We start from the raw sequence: 23,635 nt of genomic DNA, 5'->3' as shown, positions 1-23,635 counted from the left end.
TGAGTTACATAACAAGAGTATGTGGAAAGAATAAATGCATTCTTGGAAAGAGATGTGTCCTGATGTTTGGTCACTCATTTATATGTCTGATGCTTTTCTGGGCTCACTGGACCAGGTAGTGCTGATTACACTGTAGTCAGCTGCCTATTCTCTCTAGGAAGGCTTACAGACCTGGCTCTTCAGATTTGTTTCCAGCCACAGTCTTTGTATGTCATGTTCTATGTAGACTTCCTGAAGGGCCAATCCCTCCCTGTCTGTTCATTGTTATCTAGCTTAGCTGTCTGTGATATTGGCACCTCCTTTTGCAAATGAGAAAACTATCTTGCCCAAGTTCACACAAAAATAGTAAGTTGCAGAGCCAGAATACAAATTTTTGTCTATTTAACTCCAAAGCTGTTATAACCTGCTTTAAGCGTCATTACCCTGACCTGTGTTTCAACTGTGGGTCTTGCAAATTATCCCCTTCCAGAACAGCAATTTGAACCAACTGACCTTTGGTTGTAAAACATTTGCTGACCACTGATTGTAAAACACTCGGTCCCAGGACCAACTGGCCCTGGTTATAAAACATTTTTGCAGAGATTAACTCCCTTTTTGTATAAGCTCCCTCCCCTTTTCCTCTGCTTTACTGTCTTTACCTTTAAAAACACCCTGTAACCTAACCTGGTTAAACAGTTCTGCAGATTTCAATGCAGGCTGTGTCGCTGAGTACCAGCTAAAACAAAGTGCTTCCCTTTAAAGACGTCTTGCCCGTTTTTTGAACATCTTGGGGCCTTATTTTGGGGGTACAACAAAAGCCTATGTTTTTAACCACTTCTTTACTGTCGTGCTGATAGAACTTGGTTATAAACCTCACAAAAAAATTAATTTCATATGTAAAAGAACATCCTATACAAATATCAAAAGTATCCTATATAAGTAAAACATAAAACTCAAAAGCCAATTTTAAAAAATCACTTGATTTAGCTACCCAATTCCAGCAGCTCAGCAATGAAAACAATCACAATATCTGTTGTGCATCTAGTATATAGTAGATACTAATTTAAGCTTTTCATCACCATAAAAAATTTACAATGGATTATTTTTTAACCCCTTTGCAATACTAAGGATCAAACCCAGTTTATTTAAGTGGTAGGCAAGCACTTCACCATCTAGCTACACTCCCAGCCCCCAAAAACCAGGATTTAAGCGTATTCTTCATCTATTTTTATTAACCAAATGTATGATGTGTTAGTCCCTCTGGATCAGCATTTTAAAGAGCAGACACTACCCTCCCCTCGGGGAGTTTCCTGTTACAGAATCTGACATTCTGAAACAGAAGACAAAAAACGCCACACAAGTTCGCCCCCTGCAGGAGACTAGCGCTTGTCATCATGGCAACCCGCCCTGGACGCATGCGCAAAGTTCTGTTCCAACCCCTCAGTTGATTGGCTGGCAGGGACCGGTTTCCAGGCCTCAGCCAATAATGCTTGGGCTTGGTTTAGACTAGGATAGGCAGTTGAGGTAGTGTAACCGCCATGCTGAGCGACGATGGCTGGGGCTGCTGGCCGTCTCCGAGGCCGATCCTGGGGACGATTTCCACTCGCCCTGCCAGTGCACAGCGTGAGTATATGTCGGGGTAGAAACAGACCTTGTTTTTCATGTTAAGGCGTTTTCCTCACCCTTACTCCGAGGAGGAGGAGAAAGGAGTAATAATAGGTAGTACAAATTGGGCCTTTGCCGTAATTTAGGCCTGGGCTCAAGGCCTGAGCCTTCTGATTCTCCAGCTTGTTAAGGCCCGGTGGAGATTGTACCGCAGGCCCAGGTCCAGTTCTGTTAGTGGTCCTTAACCCTTCCCTCTCCATGCTCCACATTGGACACCACATTTGTCCATGTCCATAGCAGGAGTCTCGTGTTGCTGATGATAGCTGTTGGGGTGGATGTAGGGAACTCTGGAAACTTAGTACTTATTTTTGTTTTGGTTTTTACTTTTTTTGAAACAGCATCTTACTAAATCCTGGGCTCAAACTTGTAACCCTCCTGTCTCAGCCTCCCACAGTCTGCACTGGGATTATACATGTGTGCTCTCGTGCTCAAGTTTGATACTTATTTTTAAGTGATTTTACTTTATTCTTATTATTTGGCGGTACTGGAAATTGAACTACACTTCATAGTGAACTACATTTGAGCCCCACTCCTGTCTTGTTTAAATTGCCCCACCTGGGCTTGAACTTGAAATCCTCCTATCTCAGCCTTCCAGAGTGCTAAGAGTACAGGCATGTACCAGCAACACCCGGATTGTTTTAATAGATAAAGCAACACAAATTAATAGTTTGTACAGGAAGGATAAGCACCAAATTCAGAGCAACTCTTATCTCTTCAGAAGGGTGAATATAGAGAGGGCTTTAATTGAAGTTCTTTTGATGCTGGGGATCTAAATCAGGGCCTGATATATGTTCAGCAAGGAGTATCTACCACTGAGCCACATCCCAGGCTTTCCCTTTCCCCCACCCCTAGTTCCTTGCTATATAGTTTGTGCTGGCCTTGAACTCTGTGTAGCCTAGGCTGGCCTCAAATGCACAGCAATCGTTCTGCCTCAGCCTTCCAGGTATTAGGATTACAAGAATGCGCCACGCTACCTTGTTCCCAAGCCCATCTTGTTTTATTTCTTAAACCTTACAGTAGAAAGTTAGGTATTTGTTATGTTCTCATTCTTGTTTGCCTGAAACCCAATTTTAAAAGGAAAGTGCACACATGGAAAATAATTTCAGAGGATAGAATGTGCGTAATAGTAAGGAAGATTTTTCCTACACTAGCCTAGAACCTGTCACCCAAGAATCATCCTGTATTGATAGTGTCTCTATTTACAATAATATATGTGTCAGTTCATGTTGGGAATTGATACATATACATACCCTTGTTGGTGTTTTGTTTCTGAGACAGAATCTCCTATGTAGTTTAGGTTGGTCTCGTACCCACTGTCCCGAAACAGCAATCCCCAGCCTCACAAGTGCTAGGATTACAGGTGTGCACCACTACACCAGCCTCTCCTATAATGATTTAATTTGTTAAACTTTTTTTGAAAAAAAAATGTAGCCTTCTGAAGCAACATAAGTTCTCTAGCAAAATTTTCTTAGGGTTCTCTCTGACTTGAGTGATATTCCTAAGCTATGTGCCTTTTTCCTTTTTTTACATACACACCTGCCCACCGTTATTTGAAATTAAATTGTGGAAAATTGGCAGAATAAAAGACTTTAGAATTCATTTGTTTGGGTTGCAAGAAAGTGCCTGCCTTCTTTCTAGGGAAGTAATTAAGTTAGATTTGGGGTAAGCACGTGTCTTTCACATCATCTAAAAGCCAAAAATATTTCCTTTTTCAAAATTCTCCTAGTTACACAGCTTTTACATAGAAGAGCTGGGCTTTTAACCCAGAAGGACTAACTCCAACAAAAATCTTGTATTTGCTAATTAAATTTGCTCTTGACAGTTTCTCCAGCAGCCATATCTGTTTAGTTCCACAAATGTGCTTGCTCTTTCTTGTCTGTGATGCCCTACTTGGAGCAAGTTGCCCTGTCACATTCCTTAAGTATTTTCAAAGCTAAATTCCTGAAAGTGGTGGTGTCACACTGCCTGTGGTACTGGGGATTGGATTTGGGGCCTTCTCACAGACCTACATCCTTAGCTCCTCCTCCCTTTTCCCCCTTAAATCTTTATTTATTTATTTATTTGTCTTTTTCGTTTTTATCAGTATCAGGGATCAAACTCATGACTGCCTGCTTGCAAGGCAGGCCCTTATGCCACTGAGCTAAATTCCCAGCCCCTATTTATCTTTGAGACAGGGTCTTGCTATGCGGCTCAGGCTGGCCTTGAGCTCATTTTGTAACCCAGGCTGGTCTTGAACTCACCAGGATCCTCCTGCAACGCCCGGCTTTTTTTTCCTTAAAGTTTAAGTCTTGCAAAGTGGCAAATTGCCCAGGCTGAATTTTTTTTTAGGGTAGGAAAATATATTGGAGAATAAGAATAGTTCCTGAGTGACAGGAGGGGTACCAAATGCGTTGCTAGCCCAGGTGAGTTTGAATTTGGTACTTCTGCCTTCGCCTGCCAGGGTGCTGGCGTTTACACGTGTGTCCCATCACGCCCACCGAAAATGGAACAAGTCCTTAACTAAAGGGAGTGTTTCACAGGGTGTTGGGTCTACATTTCTGTCTGGAAAATGAAACAACTCTTTATGCATTTGGACTCTGCAATGATTCTCTTTGCTAGTCTGTGTCACCGTCTTCTCGGCCACCGTGTTGGGCAGGAGAATCAGTAGATCTAAGCTTAGGCATTGTAAGAAAAGTGCTTCCATTGGGTAAGAAAGGGTGGGCACACCGGGGAATGGGGAGCAGTTCCGAAGGCCAACGGGTGACAGCCCGAGGGTGAGTGCCAAGTCTGACGTCACTGCAGCGCGCCGCTTCCGGTCCCCCGCGCGGTAGCAAATGATTTCTCTCTCGATGGGACCGGAGCCAGGCTTGCCCTGACCCTCCAGAGCCCACGATCGCAGCGCATCTGCCCAGAGCTCGCCAGCGCCAGCGTCCCGCACGCGCCCGGGACCATGGCCACTGACTCGTGGGCTCTGGCGGTGGATGAGCAGGAAGCAGCCGCCGAGTCGGTGAGTTGGCTTCACCTGTAGAAGGAAGTGTGGGGCACTAGTTCTGGCCGGGGTCTTGGTCCATGGGAAAAGACATTCTCTAAGTTGGCAGTGCAGGGCTGGGAGGGGAGAGGAGGGATGAAGTCTCAACCTTAAACTGATTATCCAGCCACCTCCCAAGTTATGTAAATACAGGTGGGTGCTCCCTGCCTGTTTTCCGGAGCATAGCTTGCACAGAATGACCCTGGAAGGTACACTACTTTCTTTCTTTGGTGTCATTTTTCACCTCCAAATTCAGGACTTTTTGGGAGCAGGAACCTTGTCTTACTCTTGTTTCTGTGCTTTCTGCAACATGCGATTAGATGATGGGCACAGAAATCAGGAAATCTCTTGACATGCTTAACTTTGTTCTTTTTTTTCTAAGCCTGATACATTGTAAAAAAAAAAGATAGGAATTAAATATTGCTATGTGGAATTAATTTCCTCTCCCTAAACATTCTAAATTCTGATAGGGCTTCAGTTAATATTCAGGAACTCACAGAATTATCTTTTTTTTTATACAAAAAATTTATTCTGACTCAGAACTTTATTTTTATTTTTATTTTTTTGTCTTTTTCCTTTTTATCGGTACCTGGAATTGAACTCACGACTGCCTGCTTCCAAGGCAGGCGCTTATGCTGCTGAGCTAAATCCCCGGCCCCAGAACTTTATTTATTATTTTTTTTTAATTTTTTTTTTTTGTCTTTTTCTTTTTTATCGGTACCGGGGATCGAACTCATGACTGCCTGTTTGCAAGGCAGGGGCTTATGCCACTGAGCTAAATCCCCAGCCCCAGAACTTTATTTTTTATAGCTGATAAAGTTATGAAACAGTTAATGAAGCCTGGTGTGGTGGTGCAGTACTGCCTATAATCATAGCACTTTGGAGGCTGGGGCAGGAAAGTTGCTGTGAGTTTGAGGCCAGCTGTGGCTATACATTGAGAATATTTGTCACAAAAAATAAATAAAAAGTGAAAGTTATAAATGTGTGTTTTTTTTTTGTTTTTTTTTTTTTGTTTTTTTTTTTTTTGTCTTTTTTGAGACAGGGTCTGATTATGCAGTTCAGGCTAGACTTTTTAAAAGCCCACACTGGTATTGAACTCACGACAATCCTCATGCCTCAGCCTCCTGCATCCTGGGATTACAGGAGTACACCACCACACCCAGTTGAATGTACATATTTTAAAAAGAAATAGGTTTTTAAAACAGTGGTTCTGCCAAGCACAGTGACATAGGCCTGTTATCCCAGCACTCAGAAGGCTGAGGCAAGATGATATAATCAACTATATAAGAAGATCCTGTTGCAAAAAAACAAATCACAACAAAACAAAAAGCTAGTTGTGGGCTGGGATTTAGCTCAGCAGTGCAATGCCTGCCTGGTGAGTGTGAGGTCCTGAGTTCATCCCCTGAAGCAAAGAGAGAAACAAACAATCTAGTGGTTCCCAGCTGTTTTTCTTCCCTGAGGCAATTGTGTTTTCTCTTAAAACTAATAGTATCAATTACCTTGCCTAAGTAATATTCTTGTTTTATTACTTGAACTTTTTGATATTTATTGATTTTTGACTCCTTCCTTTGCCATCACACATACATTTTTATAGGCTATTTTTCCTTGTAATACATTAGTATTACATTGTAATAAATTAGTATTATTTATGTTGTCATACTAAATATTACTAAATACTTTTTACTTTTCTCAAACATTTCATGAAATCTTTGCTGTTTTTGCTTCATGATTGATGGATTCATTTTGTTCGGTTTTTGTTTTTTGACATAGGGTCTTGTTCTATAGTGCAAGCTGGCTTTGAACTCACTCTGTAGCCCAGGCTGGCCTTCAACGTGTGATCTGCCTGCCTCAGCCTCCTGAATGCTAGGATTACAAGCATGTGCCACCACACCTGGCTGTCCTCTCAATTTTTAAAGCATTGTTCTGTTACCTTTTAGGTTTTTATTTTATTTTATTTTTGAGGCAGGGTCTCACACTGTGTTATTCAGGCTCGTCTTGAACTCACTGTGTAGCTGAGGCTGGCCTGGAAGTCACAGCAATCCTCCTGCTTCAGCCTCTGGGTGCTGAGATTACAGGTGTGCACCCCAGAGCCCAGCTCTTAGAGTTTTATATTTGTTGTTGAGCGTATGAGAGTATTCTGACTCTTGCTATGTGGCTTGTTCTCATTCTAAACTTGGACAATCTTCTGTTTGTCACTATTATTTAGAAAAGTCATAGCTGATCACAGCTGCCTTTGTCTGCTGTCCCAGCTGCTCAGGACACTGAGGCAGGAATATCACTTGAGTCCAGATGCTTTAGGACTGCCTGGGTAAGAGAAACTCTTTCTCAAAAAAAGAAAACTCATGAGAAATTCAGCCATATTGTTGCATGTATTAAAGGGTCTCTTTTTGTGATCCCCCCACCTTTGGTGATACTTTAGTACTTGGGAGACTGAGGCAGAAAGATCATAAGCCAGCTTAGGCAATTTAGTGAGACTCTGTCTCAAAAATTAAAAATAAAAAGATCTGGGTGTAACTCATTGATAGAATACCCCTGAGTTTGATCCTCAGCACTATAAAATAAAACAAAAAACTCTCTCATTAAATGTCTCTCTCTCTCTCTCTCTTTTTTTTTGTCTTTTTGAAACAGAATCTCACTGTGCAGTTCAGGCTGGCCTTGAACTCACAGAGGCCCTCTTGCCTCAGCCTCAGAAAGGCTGGGATTACAGGCGTGCACCCCCATGCCTGGTTTGAATGTTTTTATGATTAAATATTAAAATGCTCTAATTTGTACCTCAATTTACACACTTCAATACATATTTTAGGTATTAATTATCATCATAGAATTACGAACTAGCCTCTCCTATAAATACTACCAAGAAATCAGTCTGTGTATCTCTATTTCCCTCCTCTCCTTCCCACCCTCTCTCCCTCTTTTCCTTATAGAGTCTGTTACTGGAGAGTTCAGTTGATGAGAACAAAACGGGTTTTGGGAACCTAGCGTTTCTTTAGTGTATCCTATCTCCTTGTCCTCCCTGTCTCCCCAATACTGGGGATTAAACCAATGGCCCCACATAGCTAGGCAGCTATTCTGCCACTGAGCTACTTCCCCAGCCCTCTCTCTCTCCTAAAAATTCTTTCGGTGCATGGTGGCATACATCTGGAATCCCAGCACTTGAAAGGATGAGGCAGGAGAATTGCTGTTGAGTTTGAGGCCAGCTTGAACTACATAGTGAGACCCTGTCTCATACAACAAAACGAAACAAAAAAGACTGTTCTCTGTCCTTCAGAATTAACGGAGAATTTTTATGACTTCATGATGATTTCTTTGCCATTTTCCTTCCCAGTTGTCTTTCCAATATATATCCCCTCTACTTCCATCTACCCCAAATCGGTATAGGCCAAGACAAGAAACTTTGTGCCAGTTCCATGAGTAAAAATGAGGCCCCTTCATTCCCAACGAACCACCTCTATGGCCAGCTTTCCCGCTGCTGGGACAAAATACCTGACAGCTACAGCATAAAAGAGGAGAGGTTTAATTTGACTCACCTCAGATTTCAGCCCATGATTGCAGGCACCAAGGCAGGAACATCATGGCAGAAGAGGGCGGGGAGCAGAGTTGTTTACATCATAGCAGCCAGGAGGCAGAGCCCTGGAGAAGAGCACCAGCTAGCAAGACACTCTCCAAAAGCTACACCGAGGCCCTGCTCCTCCAGCTGGGTGCCACCACCTCACAGCGATTCAGCTGTGCACAACCTTGTTTTTAATTCACCGAGGAATGTAGCGCCTCCACGACCCAGTCACCTCTCAAGGAGGTTTTTTTTTTGGTGCCAGGAATCGAACTCTTGACCTCGAATTTGCGACACAGGTACTTATGCCGCTAAACTAAACCCCCAGCCCTTATCCAGGAGTTTCTTAATCCTGTCAAGATGGGCCATAGAGAGCACACCTGTAATCTGAGCACTCAGGATGAGGCAGGAACATCACAACTTGAAGCCAAGGCTGGATGGTCTAACAAAATCCTGTGCCAAAATAAAGAAGTATGGGGATGGGGTGGGGGGGTTGCTCAGGATGTAGTTCAGTGTGAAGGCCCTGGGATCAATCCCCAGTCCTACAAAAATAAACACATAAATTTTTTTTTTTTTTTTTGTCTTTTTCCTTTTTATCGGTACCAGGGATTGAACTCACGACTGCCTGCTTAAAAGGCAGGCGCTGATGCTGCTGAGCTAAATCCCTAGCCCCACACATAAATATTTGAAAAACAACTTTTTTTTATTCCTGTCTCTCTACCTTTCCCCTTTTATTCTTGGACTTGGAGGAAACAGAAATGAGCCTCAAGACATGAAGAATTTGGTGGTAGTTTGAGACAACGATTTCTCCATGCATGATGGTGCATGCCTGTAATCCCAGCATTGAGAGACAGACAGGAAGATCACCACGAGTTCAAACCCAGCCTGATGTACATACTGAAATTCTGTCTCCGAGAATTGGGGAAAAAAAAAAGAAAAGAACTTTTTTTTTTTTTTTTTTTTTGTCTTTTTGAGACAGGGTCTCACTATGCAGTTCAGGCTGGCCTTGAGCACACTTTATAGCCCACGCTGGTCTCGAACTCGCAATGATCCTCCTGCCTCAGCATCCCAAGTGTTAGGATTACAGGCGTGAGCCACCACACCCAGCTTGAAAAGAACTATTTTATTGGAGTGGCTTTTATTTTGTTGTTCTTTTTTTAACTATATACTGAGACTCAACCCCCCCCCATTATAGAAATACCCTTGCAAGATATTTATAGTGTTTGACAAAGTCCTAATGATTTTTTCATTGAAGTGTTTCTTTGATCTGCCTCTTCCTTTCTAGTCCCACTTCTGGCTGGTGGATATTTTGAGGACATAGGTGTGCCTTAGGATATTCCCAGTTAAAATGTTAGGCACCCAGCACAAGGCAGCTTGAACCTGACACTGCCTGTCAGCATGCTGCAGTGGTTTGGCTCAAACATATCCTGCAGCATAACAGACCTACCCACAGATGCCTTGAATTTGTTATTCAGTTCTCTGTCTAAAGTGAGACTGCATTGGTCAGTCAGTGTCACTTTAGATTTACTCATTTGGAACATGAGACAATGACAAGTGTAAGGATATGCCACTGAGTCTTTGTAATTGGGGCATTACACAAACTCATAAATTATATTTGTTTCTACAAGTATAATTGGGAAGTATAGATTTCAAGCCCCTTGTAATTATTTTTCTTCCTACTGCTGTATTTATAGGAAATTTTATTTATTCTCATTTAAATACTCAATAACCAGCTGGATGTAGTGGCATATGTGTGTAATAATAGCACTTGGGAGGCTGAGACTGAAGGATTGTCTTTAAGTTTGAGGGCAGGCTGGACTACATAGTGAGTTCAAGGCCAACCTGAGGTACACAGTGAGATCCTGTCTCAAAAAACAAAAATAGGGGCTGGGGATTTAGCTCAGCAGCATAAGCACCTGCCTTGCAAGCAGGCAGTCGTGAGTTTAATCCCCGGTACGGATAAAAAGGAAAAAGACAAAAAAAAAAACAAGCGAAAGGAACCAAACAGAACCACCTAATGAATAAGGCATTGCTAGTGAGTATATCTAATGAATAGATTTTAAGAATGACACTTTTCTTCCTTACGTTTGTTAGGGAGACTCAAAATATTGTAAGAGGTTTTCCTGACACTTATCCCTCCCTTTACCATTTTCTTCATTTAGTTGAGCAACTTGCATCTAAAGGAAGAAAAAATCAGACCAGATGCCAATGGTGAGTAAATAAACGCTAGTTTGGCAACAAATGTGATTTCCTTTAGTACTGTATTTCCGTTTTAGCATAACAACTACTTGGGGGGAGAAATCGTATTTGTACTAGACAGGTCTAGGAGATACTGACATTTGTTTTATTTGGGAATCAAACTGCACGTTTGACCAAACTGTGTTCTGTATAAGAAAGAGGATGTCAAAAGGGTTACAAATTATGTTTATTTCTTGTCATCAGAGTGTATTGCCAAGGATTATTTGGTGCTTTTTGAAAACTGTTCTAAATGAATGGGGGATGTAACATTTACCTTACTTTGAATTCATTTAATCTTTTTCTGAACATTTTTATAAGACTACATTATGTATTTATGCTAATCAACTAAAATTCTAGAGAATTTTAGTGACATTATGTTCACATATTGAGAGAACATGCTATGCACATACTCCTTTTTTTTTTTTTTTTTTGTTTTGTGACAGGGTGTCACTATGTAGTTCAGGTTGGCCTTGAACTCAGTTTGTTGTTGTTGTTTTAAACTACAACAAAATTTTAAAGCACATCAATTGAGAGTGAACTCAGTTTATAGCCCGGAGTGATCTCCAACTCAACAGCAATCCTCCTACCTCAGCCTCCTGAGTTACTGGGATTACAGATATGTGCCCTTGTGTCAAACCTGCACAGATATTTTTGTGGTTTCTGATCATAGCCATTGTAATTATCTTTCTGTACTATTGCAAAAATATTGATGCTGTGAGGGATAAGGGAACCTGGAATTTAATATAAGCAACAGTGTTTTAAAACTTTTTTTAAGGAGGATGGGCATGGTGGCACACACTTATAATCCTTACACTGAGGAGGCTGAGGCAGGAGGATTGCTACAAGTTCAAGGACAGTGTAAGCTGCCTAGCAAGACCCTGACTCAAAAAAAACAAAACCAAAAACCCTTTATTTTAACAGGGTCTTGGTTTCTTCTCTCTCTCTCTCTCTCTCTCTCTCTCTCTCTCTCTTTTTTTGGTTTTGGTCTTTAGGCATTTATATTTCTATAGTCCTAGAATTTGAGTTGTCTCCATTATTGGGTGGAGCATGTGATCTTGATTAATGATTACTTTGTCTGATAAAGGTGCTGTTGTCAAGACCAATGCTAATGAAGAAAAGACAGATGAAGAAGAGAAAGGTAACACAACCTTAAAGTTATATAAATGAGCTTCTAAAAAACCTAAGTTAGCATAGGTTTCATTTTTTGGCTCTTTAGTCTGAGTTGGAGTACTAGATTTTCAGTTTAATCAGTATATGAAGGTATTCTAATGGTTAACATTTTAGAGAAATTTTACATTGAATTACTGATAACTTCAGCAGAAAATATTCAGAAAATGTTCCCTGACTGATTATCTTGTATAGGCGTTATAAAGGAAATTTTAGCTGGGTGTGGGTGCACACCTGTATTCCGGGCCCTCTAGGAGTTTTAAGGCACTATCATAGCAAATTCCAGCTTAGGCTGGTCAACTTACCAACCCTGTCTCAAACTAAAACATACAGGAAAGGAGTGGGAGCTCCCTGGGAAGATCCTGGGTTCAATAATTCCCAGTACTTAAAAAATTTTAAGTGTAAGGGGCTGAGGATTTAGCTCAGCGGCATAAGCGCCTGCCTTGCAAGCAGGCAGTCGTGAGTTCGATCCCTGGTACCGATAAAAACGAAAAAGACAAAAAAAAAATTTAAGTGTATCACTATTATTTAATAAAATTAAACTCAGTGATACTTTTTCATATTTAACATAGATGACAAGATTTTTTTTTTTTGAGACAAGATCTTGCTTTGTAGTTTAGGTTGATCTTTTTTTTTTTTTTTTTTTTTCTTTTTTTTTTTAATTTTATTTAAGGAGAAAAGAAAAAAAAAGCAGGGAAAGGGTACAAGTTATACAGATTTACAGAAAAAAAATGAACAGTAGGAAATCACTAGTTAATGGATTACATATTGTCATCTTAGTTTGATCTTGAACTCAGTGTGTGTAGATCAGGGTGGCCTCAAACTCACAGTGATCTTCTGCCTCTACCTCCCAAATATTGGAAGTGCTAGGATTATAGGCATGTTTGGATTGGATGACAAGATGCAAACAACAAATACCTTATCAAGATACATATTTTATTAATTCTTGGGTTTTATTTTTCTTCATTGTGATGTATTTGTTATGCTAATAATTTTAACTATATATTAAATGCAAATTGGGATCTAGACAGGAGGAATAGATAACCTCAAAAAGTAGAGCTGGGCCGGGGATTTAGCTGAGTGGTATAAGCGCCTGCCTGGCAAGCATTAGGTGGTTAATTTAATCCCTGGTACCAAAAAAAAAAAAAAAGAAAAGTAGGGCTGTTGTAATAGAATTCTAAAGAATATGAGGCTGAAAAAGATTATGTATTATTATGTATAGTGGAGATTAAAGTCAGGGCCTTTGCACTGAACTACGTGTGTAGTCCTTTTTATTTTGTGAAACAGTCTCACTAAGTTGACCAGGCTCAAACTTAGCTTGAGATCCTCCTGTCTTGGCCTCTCATACAGACATGTATCATATACCTGGCTAATCTGTCTCCTTAATGAAATATGCTAAGCTAGACACAGTGCCAAATCACTGGGGGACAAGCTATTTTACTTTTTTTTTTTTGTACCAGAAATTGAACTCACAACCTCATGCTTACCAGGCAGAAAATCTATTCTTTATTTATAAGTCAAAACTTCATTGGGGATATAGCTCAGCAGCACAGTGCCTACCTGTCTGACAAGTGTGAGGTCCTGGGCTTGATTTCTGGTACCAAAGCAAAACAAAACACTTTGATCTACATTGAATTGGAAGGCCCAGTAAAATTCATGTTATTACTTGAGATATCAATGATGACTAAATTCAAAAGAGCTCATAGTAGATTTCACAAGCATTTAAAAGTCTTTGCCCTTTTTTTTTTTTAACCAACAGAGGACAGAGCAGCCCAGTCTTTACTCAACAAGCTGATCAGAAGCAACCTTGTCGATAACACAAACCAAGTGGAAGTCCTGCAGCGGGACCCCAACTCCCCTCTCTACTCAGTGAAGTCTTTTGAAGAGCTCCGCCTGTGAGTATTTACTTTCTGATTCTTCTTTCTGCATTTAAATAGAGATGCTCATAGTTTTTAATAGAGCAGAACATTGTTAGCTAATGTGAGGTTAATAAGTAGATTTGGCTGCTTTGGAGTATTAAATAAAATTTCCAGGTAATCCGTAAACGCTTTTGCTGGATTCACACATTATGTTTAACTCAGTTACTGTTATTTCCAAACTAACACTGAAAAACAATCTACCAGATGTTTTTGTGTTCATTAATCAAGGAAACTGATTTATATCTTTAATGGTTTTTCTAGAAAACCACAGCTTCTCCAGGGAGTCTATGCTATGGGTTTTAACCGTCCATCTAAAATACAAGAGAACGCACTGCCTTTGATGCTTGCTGAACCGTATGTATCCTGATACAACTCTTATTTTTTTTCCTCTCTCTCTCACCCTTCCTTCTTTCCTTCCTTCCTTTTTAGAACATGGTCTCAGTATACAGTTCAGGCTGGCCTTGAACTCACTATGTAGCCCAGGAAGAACTCCCAGTGATCCTCCTGCCTGAACCTCCTAAGTGCTGGGAGTATAGTCAGGGGCCACCATGCCCAGCATTTTTATGTTTTTAAGAACTTTTACTTTGAAGCTCCTTTATTTTTTATTTATTTATTTATTTTGTGTGTGTGTGTGTGTGTGTGTGTGTGTGTGTGTGTGTGTGTGTGGTACTGGAGACTATATCCAGTGCCTTGCATGTGCTAGGCAAGTATTCTGCTGCTGAGCTGCATTCCCTAGGCTAAAACTGTTCTATTATCCTGCTTCATTCTCCTAAGTAGCTGCATAATAAGCATGTGCCACTATAACTGTCTGTTCCTTATTTGTATTAAGTAGCAACTCCTTGACATGTGCACTTGTGAACAGTTTATTTTCCTGTTGCAGCTCACAGAACTTAATTGCCCAGTCTCAATCTGGTACTGGCAAAACGGCTGCCTTTGTGTTGGCCATGCTGAGCCAAGTAGAACCTGCAAACAGATACCCCCAGGTAAGGACTTGGTGAATTTGGTTTTCTTATTAACAAGTACCTAGAAAAAGCATTCCATTTGATGGATTAAAGTTTAGTCTGTTACGGCTCTTTCATAAGCTGGAGCTGAAGCACCCATGGTACTGTGGATCTTTCAGTCATAACAAAAAATCTTACTCCACTTTTCCATGATTGGATGGTTCTGGTTTACTGCTGACAGACATGATTCTCACTTGCAGGAAAAGCCTCTATCTGCAGCTGATTTTCTTTCCATTAGAAAACTGTCACAACTTTCTGGTGAAAAGGAAACAGATCTCCATTTCAGATCCTTGCTAATGGGAGGGATTTCATGCGTCAGTGGCCCATCATTGTTTTTAGCTAGCCAGAGTTCTGAACTCTGTGTATTCTAACTTACAACTCTGCAGCTGAAAGAGTGCAATCTTTTTTTTTTTTTTTTGTGGTTTTCGTTTTTATCGGTACCAGGGATCGAACTCACGACTGCCTGCTTACAAGGCAGGCGCTTATGCCACTGAGCTAATTCCCCAGCCCCAAGAGTGCAATCTTACACACTTTAAATACATATTCTTTCCTTGAGCCTCAGGTGGAAAAATGACTTAAGTTCTAATGGGAATTACCCTTGGTAAGAGATTTTTGTCACGAACTCATTCTACATTCTTTCCCTACCAGTGTCTGTGCCTCTCTCCAACATATGAGCTTGCCCTTCAAACAGGAAAAGTGATTGAACAGATGGGTAAATTCTACCCTGAACTGAAGTTAGCTTATGCTGTTCGAGGCAATAAATGTGAGTATGAGTATGTGATACTGAATCATTAACTTACTGGCATCATTTCTTGTTTTCTTTTCTTTTTTTTTTTTTTAATGATTTTTTTTTTTTTTTTTTTTTTTGTCTTTTTCCTTTTTATCGGTACCAGGGATCGAACTCACGACTGCCTGCTTGCCAGGCAGGCGCTTATGCCACTGAGCTAAACCCCCAACCCCCATTATTTCTTATTGGTATGAAAAATTCCAAATATACACAGTATTTAAAATAGTACAATAAGAATGTGATCATTATGTATATTTAAAATGTACCAGTAAAGTCTTGAAAAAGTAAAATAGTACAGTGAAGCCACACATTGGCATACATTTGTAATTTCAGCACTTTTAGAAATGGAGGCAGGTGGGTCACAGTTTTGAAACCAACCTGGGCAACTTATCAAGACCCTTTTCAAATAGCAGACCTAAAAAAATAAGAATAAAAGAACTGGGGATATAGCTTGGTGGTAGACATCCTAGGGTTTAAACAATCTTGGGTTCAGTTACCACAAATAAATAAGTAAATAAATACAAGCGAGTCAATTGTGGTGGACCACACCTATAACATCAGATAACCTCTCTGGGAGGCTGAGGCAAAACAATCACAAGAACAAGGCCAGTCTGCATAATTTAGCAACTCAGTGAAAGCTCATCTCACAAATTTAAAAAAAAGACTAGTAATATAGCTCAGTGCCACACACCCATACCAAATTTTTTAAAATTTTTATTGTTTATATCTATACCATATATTTTCATCATTTTTGTCTCTGTGTCCTAGGTGCTATCATTATCTTCCTCTAAAATACTAATGCAAACAAAAATAGTAAGCTTAAGATGAGTGTGATGATTCTTACCCGTAATCTCAGTACTCTGGGAGGTGGAGCCAGGAAGACTGTAAGTTTGAGCTGACCCTGGCAACTTGTGATTTAGTGAGACCCTGTCTCACACAAAAAATTAAAAAATCTTTAGGGATATAGCTCAGTGCAAAGGCTCTAGTTTAAATCTGCAGTACTAGCCAAAAACAAAAAGAAAAAATTAGCATTAAATGTGTAATATCTCAGAGGTTGGAAAGCTGACTTTTCCTTGGAAATACCCTCAGCAAACATCTCTTCTCCACAGTGGAAAGAGGTCAGAAGATCAGTGAGCAGATTGTCATTGGCACCCCCGGGACAGTCCTGGACTGGTGCTCCAAGCTCAAGTTCATTGACCCCAAGAAGATCAAGGTATTTGTGCTGGATGAAGCCGATGTGATGATAGCAACCCAGGGCCACCAGGATCAGAGCATCCGCATCCAGAGGTAGGAGCTCAGGCCAGGAGGAGCTCCGGGGCCTCCTCTTGCTTCTGTGGGGTTCTGTCCTCTGGGCCGTGCAGCAGTGTTGGCCTGCGGGTCACCTGCACATCAGCACTGACTGTCCTCCCAGCCTGGGCCATGACAGGACACCTGGGACCTCTGCCACCCCCATGCCTGCTGGGGTTCAAGCCCATCCGAGCCGGGGAGACTGGGCTTCTATGCCTTGCAGTGACACCTGGGGCCTTGCAGGATGCTGCCCAGGAATTGCCAGATGCTGCTTTTCTCTGCCACGTTTGAAGACTCTGTGTGGAAGTTTGCCCAGAAGGTAGTCCCAGACCCCAACATCATCAAACTGAAGCGCGAGGAGGAGACCCTGGACACCATCAAGCAGTATTATGTCCTGTGCAGCAACAGGGACGAGAAGTTCCAGGCCTTGTGCAACCTCTATGGGGCCATCACCATCGCACAAGCCATGATTTTCTGCCACGTGAGTAGCAGTGGGGGCTGTGGGGCTGTCCTGTCCCCTCCCTGGCTAGCCCCACCCCCTACTTCAGAGGATGAGATTCTACTGTGTGAAAATGAGACTCATTACTACCTTCCCTGGCATAGTTTTATGTTGAGTTTCAGGGGAAGATTTTGTGATGAGCCAAGTGTTCTTTGATCCCACTTCTTAGAAACTGCTTGGGGAATAAAAAATATAACATCAAATGAAATAATTTTTAAACATTAAGGATATGCCTATTTAGAAATGAAGACCTTAAGTCAAGGCATAATCTTCTAGAGGGAAAAGTAAGAGGAGTTAATTCATACAAACCATGTGGCTAAGATTCTGTGCATGAGAAATTTTAATCCTAATGTGCTTAGTGAATTATTCAGACGCTTGTATTTTAATTGTGTTGTTTTCCTGGGGATCTTTGCTTGATTTTTGTATTGGTCTTCATTCAGACCCGCAAAACAGCTAGTTGGCTGGCAGCAGAGCTCTCAAAAGAAGGCCATCAGGTGGCTCTGCTGAGTGGCGAGATGATGGTGGAACAGAGGGCAGCGGTGATCGAGCGTTTCCGAAAGGGCAAAGAGAAGGTGCTGGTGACCACCAATGTGTGCGCCCGAGGTGAGCAGAGACAGCCCAGGGCCCCAGTGGCGAGAGAAGTCTGCACATGCAAGAGGACACTGGGAGGCCGTCAGGGGGGTGGTGGCAACTGTGCTTTGTGGGAGAGCCCAGACTTCCTGCTCCAGCAGGAGGAAAACTAGGAGCCCAGGCCAGGTCGGGGGAGCTGCTCCCCGGGCAGCACCATGGATTCCTCTGTCTGCAGAGACTTTCCATTTCCCGGGCTTGTCGCACCTGCCAGACAGAGTCTGTCCTGCTCTAGCGCTGTTGCAGGCCTGCCTGTGCCATCTGGTGCCCACGGCCCAGAGGTCCCAGCCTCTCCTGCCCACAGTACGGGTGTGGCTGCCTTGACTGGGACTTTGTCTCCCACCCTGACTGCCTCACACACCCCGCCCTCCCTGCAGGTATCGATGTGGAGCAGGTGTCTGTTGTCATCAACTTTGATCTCCCTGTGGACAAGGACGGGAACCCTGACAATGAGACCTACCTGCACCGGATCGGGCGCACTGGCCGCTTTGGCAAGAGGGGCCTGGCCGTGAACATGGTGGACAGCAAGCACAGCATGAGCATCCTCAGCAGGATCCAGGAGCATTTCAGTGAGTCCTACCTCATCTGCCCGGCGCCCTTTTCAGAGGGGCAGGCGGGCACGGGGAGGGACCATCGTCCCTGTGCCTGCCCTTTTCCCCTCATGTCTCTGCCAGGCCCTGTGGGGAGCACATGTGGGGCCTTCAGGGCCAGGACTGGAAGGCCGGATTCCCGCTGGCCTGGTTGGGAGGCCTGGGGGACTCAATGTCGGTGCCAGTGACCTGGGCCCCGCCACCCTGCCCGGGCTGTGGACTCCTTTGTGCTCAGCTTCCAGTGAGCCAGGGGGTGGTGTTCCCAGGCCAGGCGGGGACTTTTGTGTCTGTCTCCCTGCTGCTGTCCCCTTCTGAGTGACTGGAGCTACAGCAACCTTGTGCTGGTCTCTTTCCCCCAGATAAGAAGATAGAAAGACTAGACACGGATGACCTGGATGAGATTGAGAAAATAGCCAACTGAGAAGTGCCCCGGTCCCTGGTTCCGCCCTCGTCACCTCCCCAGGAGGGATCCCAGTGCTCACACGGCCCCAGCCTTGACACTTCCCAGAGACGAAGGCGCAAGGAAGAAACTACCTACCTCATTAAATTATGTTTGGACTTGACCAAAACTTGTAGAAATGATGGGAAATGGTAGGTTAATTGTTCATACAACTTTGGAAGATTAGGCGTGAATACACAAAATTTACTTTTTGGAAATATCGTCTTTTTTTGGCCAGCATTTTCCTCACAATATGTTAATCTAAATCCTGTAGCTGATTACTTGTCCAGGATCCCTGCTGTCTTGGAGTGTGCAGGCCAGCTTTCAGAACATGTGAAAGCTATGTAGTAGAGGTGAAGAGGGAACATGGGGAGGAGCCCCAGTACGATGTTTGGAAGCCTAGTCATTTTGTCTGGAGGATGACATGAGGTAACAGAGCAGCCCTGTGAGCTTCTGCTTTGGACTTGGCATGGAGCAGATATGGCCAGATGCTGTGTCCTAAGGCCCATGCCAGGAAGCAATTTGCTGTGATGGACCAAAATGCCAATCTTAGACTTTTGTATGCAGGTTTGTGTCTCAGGACTGTGACTTGTTCTTTTCAGCAGATATAATCCACGTAGTGCACATTAGTGGTGGGTCCTTGCCTTGTGCTTAAGCAAGTTCTATGAAGTAGGCATCTTGAGAATCAGTAGTAACCCAAGCTTGCAACAAAACCTGTTTTCACAGGTCCTTGCAATGTCCTTTTTATATTCCTCACATCACCATGACCCATAGTATCCTTAAGAAACTAGGTAGTGATCTGAGATTTGAATTCTCAGTGAAAATCAAGGGCTTGTTTCTAGTGGCTAGTCTTTTTTTTTTTTTTTTTTTTTTTTAATCACTACCAGGCATCGAACTCATGACAGTACACTTGCAAGGCAGGCACTTACACTGCTGAGCTAAATCTCGGCTAGTCTTAAGGCAACCCCATATATGGTCAACAGTAGTCACAAATTTTTGCTTTGCCTTCAGATCCCACTAGACAGTTTTTGTCAGAGTTAGGGAATGATTACAGATATTTGGCATCTTGACTGTAAAGGGATTCTGAATGTCTGTGTTTACAGTGCTTGGAACATACACAGGGGCATTTAGGGACTACTTAGATGAACTGCAACCACTTACTATCCAAGGCAAAAGTCATCACCAGGTCCTTGGGTCTATCCTTACTTGGCCTTTGTGTACAGAACAAATAATAGAAGTGGACGTTTCTCCATATGTGGCTAAAACCATTGATACCCCTAGAATGACAGCACAGAGATGAAACTGATTTGCAAGAGTAGTCTGAAATCATAGCCCAAAGGGGTTCTCAGCTGTTTGGCCTTAACACAGAGGACCTGGAAGAGGAATTTTATGCTTTTCATTTCTGGGGGTATTTATGTTTTTGTTTTTTGTTTTTGTTTGGTGGTACTGGGGATGAAATCAAAGGCCTTGCAGATAGAGAGTACTCTACCACTGAGCTATATATCTAGCCATGGAAGAGGTTATAATGTGATGAGAACTATTTTCATTTTAGATCTTTCTCTTAGACATTTCTTTGTTTTAATATCAGATCACTTGGGAGGGGATTTGACCAATGTCAGCCTCCAGATGGTTTCCTTAACTCGCATTACGAAGAAGGAAATTGCCAAACTACCACTGTTCCCCATGGGTATTTGACTATGTAGTATTTCCGGTCAACTTTGACCCGTCTCAGGAGTCTCATAAGGACAAAAGGAATTCAATGCTTCCCTTGAAGTCCTGTGAACCAACCTTAAAATAACTAAAAACAAGGCCAATAGTTAGGCACATAAATGGCTGCGTAGGCGCAGACCAACTATACTCCTCCTAGCGCACATAAGCCATGTACTGTTGTAGCCCTAAGTCTGAGAAGGCAAATGAGTAGGAGTGTGTAGCAGACTGTTCAGTAGTAGAAGTAAGTAGGATTCTGGTTGAGGTGTGTATCAACAGTTCTTGATCTGGGGTCTTAAAAACCTCTAAAAAGTCACTGGATGAACTTCATCTATTAGATACATGCATTGGTTTGATATTTTCTTGATGATGCTCCCAAAGGATTATGCAACGTGAAAGTCTAATGTTGTGGATACCTCTGGAAAGTCACCCCAGTGTCACTGTGAACCCTGTTCCCTCAGTGTGTACTCATACCAGTGCCTGTCTCCTAGAGCTCAATGGTCTAGTTGCTTCTGTGACCTTGTGCAGTCTAGAGACATCAGTGATATAAAAATACGTTGTTTTGGGGCTGGGGATTTAGCTCAGCAGCATAAGCGCCTTGCCTTACAAGCAGGCAGTTGTGAGTTCGATCCCTGGTATTGATAAAAAGGAAAAAGGCAAAAAAAATACGTTGTTTGCTGAGCTTTTGTCCAGAAATTTTAATCAAATTCATTCATTTATATATGTCCACAAATGATAAATTGCACTCGAGAACAGAGAAGTAAACTCAGGAAATATTTGGTCCAGAGTGAAAAATTCTGGATGCCATCATTATCCACAAACTTTAGGATTTTATTAGATTTTTTTGAGTATCATTCATTCTGTACATAAGAACTAATGAATTGTTGATGTATTTTTTTTTTTTTTTACTGCTGTTAACTATGAAGAATTCATGTTACTAAGACATCATTTCTAGCTATGAGAAGGAAGTGCCAGCATGGTTTTTGTTGCTGTTATTAGTAATAAGTTAAAAATGAACATGTTAGCCCTGTTTTACCCTTTTTTCTGCTGATAAATGAGTGGATGTGAGCTCACCATTCAGGAAGCTGATGGCAGTCACATACAAAATCCTTTCATTCTAGTCTCTTGAGTCTTACAGAAAAGAATAGACATGGGCTTTCTTCCTGTGTTGCTTACAATCTCTTGCTCCTTATTTTACACATAGGCTATTTCATATAACTTGCCAGTGATTTTCAGAAAATAAGTATTTCTGAGGTTAGAGAAAGTTTCACTAGGGCTGGCGATTAGCTCAGTGGCACAGCACCTGCCTGGCAAGTACAAGGTCATGAGTTGATCCCCAGTATCAGGGAAAAAAAAGTTACATGAAAGACTGGAATTTACAAATAACAGAAAAGCAGGAATCTGAATGACAAAAAAGTGCCCCAGGCAGCAGAAAAGTATACTAAGAATAAAGGACATTCTCTAGGACAAAGGCAGCCTGGACATGGGGGCAGAGGACAGTCTCAGAAAATGATGATTGATTTAAATCATTTGATCACAAATTATATGTTGATCATTGATTGGAATGTTTAAACTATCTCAGTCCATTTGTGCTCCTATAACAAAATACCTGTGACTGGGTAACTTATGAAGAACAAATTCTTAGTTCTAGAGACTGGGAAATTAAGCATTAGACTAAGGCTGATGATGTTTGGGAAGAGCTGCTGTCTGTAGCTAACTTGGTACTTGGCTGCTGCATCCTCCAAAGGGGAGCACCATAGTGTCCTTACCTGGCAGAAGGGATGGAAGGCCAAGTGAACACTCCTCAGCCTTGGCCCCCTTTATAATGATGCTTATTCCAGTGCCAAGTCTGGTGGTGTATACCTGTATTCCCAGCTCTCAGGTGGCTGAAACAGGAGGATCTTTGTGAGTTTGAGGCCAGTCTGGGCTTCAGAGTAAGTTCAGGCGAGCCTGGACTACACGATAAGACCCTGTCTAAAAATTAAGAAAGGCTGGGCATATAGCTCAGTGACATAAGCACCTGCCTGGCAAGTACAAGGTCCTGAGTTTTGATTCCCAGTACCAAAAAGTAAAAATAAAGAAAAATTTGTAATTCCTTTTCACCCTCATGGTTCAGTAACTTTTGCAAAAACCACATTTCTTAGTACTTCAGTACTGTAGATTAAATGTCAATGTGAATTTTAGAGGAGTATCATTCAAACCATGGCAAGTGACACTTGGATTTAGTAATTTTTCATAGGTTCACAAAAAGGAAGTGATAAAATTAGTTTTGGGGGAAGACTGATCTGGCAGATGTTCAGAATACTGGATACACTGGAGGCATGAAAGCCTGGAACTGAGAAATAGGTTTCATTGCATTAGTCCTGTCATGCAGCCAGTGCTGAAGTGTCATTTGTTTTACTGAGAATATAGAAAAGAATGCACAGAAGGAATTGAGAAAGAATAGGCTTTTACACATCCTTGTTATTCCCAAGAGGATTTGTGGCTCTTTCTCTCCAGCACCCCCAACCCCACTACAAAATTAGTTTCACTGTATGCAAGAATTCTGGGAAGAAGCCCACAAGGTGAGAAACAGTAGAAAGTATGCAAACAGATGACATTAGGGTTGAATCTCCTATACCTTAGTGTGTATGATTTCAAGTCTGATGTCCATAAAAGGACCCCTAGGTATGGTGGTACATACCTATAATCCCAGCACTTGGGAGGCTTGAGGTAGGAGACCAACCTGGGCTACACAGTTGAGTTCAAGGACAGTCAACTATATAGCAAAATTCTGTTTCAAATAGAAAGGGACTGACGCCTCCTTTACCAACAAGCCCAAGGTACAGATTTCAGGGGCCCTCCAGGTTTCTTGTGGGCTTGGACAGACAATAGATTCTTGGAAACCTGTTGCATTTTTACATGAATTTGCTTTTCTGCTTGAGAATAAATATTCCTTATTTTGTTGCCTGACTCCTATTCTATTGCATCATCTTCCAAAAATGACTCTGGAGGTGAGGGTTGCTTGAAGGACTGTGCCAAAAGGCTTCTTGGGGGGTTGGGGATTTAGCTCAGCGGCATAAGCACCTGCCTTGCAAGCAGGCAGTCGTGAGTTCGATCCCCGGTAACAATAAAAAAAAAGACAAAAAAAAAAAAAAAAAAAAGGCTTCTTGGCCTTGCTTATTCTGAATCAGAGA

At 42.0% G+C, this 23,635-nt stretch overlaps 1 protein-coding gene across 3 annotated transcripts; it reads left to right on the top strand.

The window, feature by feature from the left end:
• The first annotated feature begins 1,469 nt into the window (after positions 1-1,469).
• On the top strand, positions 1,470-23,411 carry LOC100719332 (ATP-dependent RNA helicase DDX19B). 3 transcript variants are annotated; one of them, XM_063247644.1, is made up of 12 exons: positions 1,470-1,602; positions 10,361-10,409; positions 11,521-11,574; positions 13,363-13,498; positions 13,784-13,876; positions 14,403-14,505; positions 15,172-15,286; positions 16,420-16,597; positions 16,841-17,078; positions 17,537-17,699; positions 18,101-18,292; positions 18,673-23,411. In XM_063247644.1, exons 1-12 carry the CDS (start codon positions 1,531-1,533, stop codon positions 18,732-18,734), a joined length of 1,455 nt encoding a protein of 484 aa, XP_063103714.1. In that variant the 5' UTR covers positions 1,470-1,530; the 3' UTR covers positions 18,735-23,411. The 3 variants fall into 3 exon arrangements, with proteins under 3 accessions (XP_063103714.1, XP_003472170.1, XP_063103715.1); XM_003472122.5 differs by lacking the exon at positions 1,470-1,602 and adding an exon at positions 4,427-4,630; XM_063247645.1 differs by lacking the exon at positions 1,470-1,602 and adding an exon at positions 8,479-8,497.
• Positions 23,412-23,635: the final 224 nt, after the last annotated feature.

This window comes from Cavia porcellus, unplaced genomic scaffold (assembly GCF_034190915.1).
Source record: "Cavia porcellus strain 051 isolate PalLab524CR breed Dunkin Hartley unplaced genomic scaffold, mCavPor4.1 scaffold_4, whole genome shotgun sequence".
Taxonomy (NCBI): Eukaryota; Metazoa; Chordata; class Mammalia; order Rodentia; family Caviidae; genus Cavia; species Cavia porcellus.
This window is presented reverse-complemented; position numbering and strand designations above follow the sequence as displayed.

What these genes read in the sequence shown, in the direction of transcription:
- LOC100719332 (XM_063247644.1), top strand. Translation starts at nt 1,531, where the DNA reads ATGGCTGGGGCTGCTGGCCGTCTCCGAGGCCGATCCTGGGGACGATTT. An exon ending in GACAGATGAAGAAGAGAAAG is followed by an intron (nt 11,575 to 13,362) that starts GTAACACAACCT and finishes TTTAACCAACAG; the next exon opens with AGGACAGAGCAGCCCAGTCT. An exon ending in CAGAGCATCCGCATCCAGAG is followed by an intron (nt 16,598 to 16,840) that starts GTAGGAGCTCAG and finishes GGGGCCTTGCAG; the next exon opens with GATGCTGCCCAGGAATTGCC.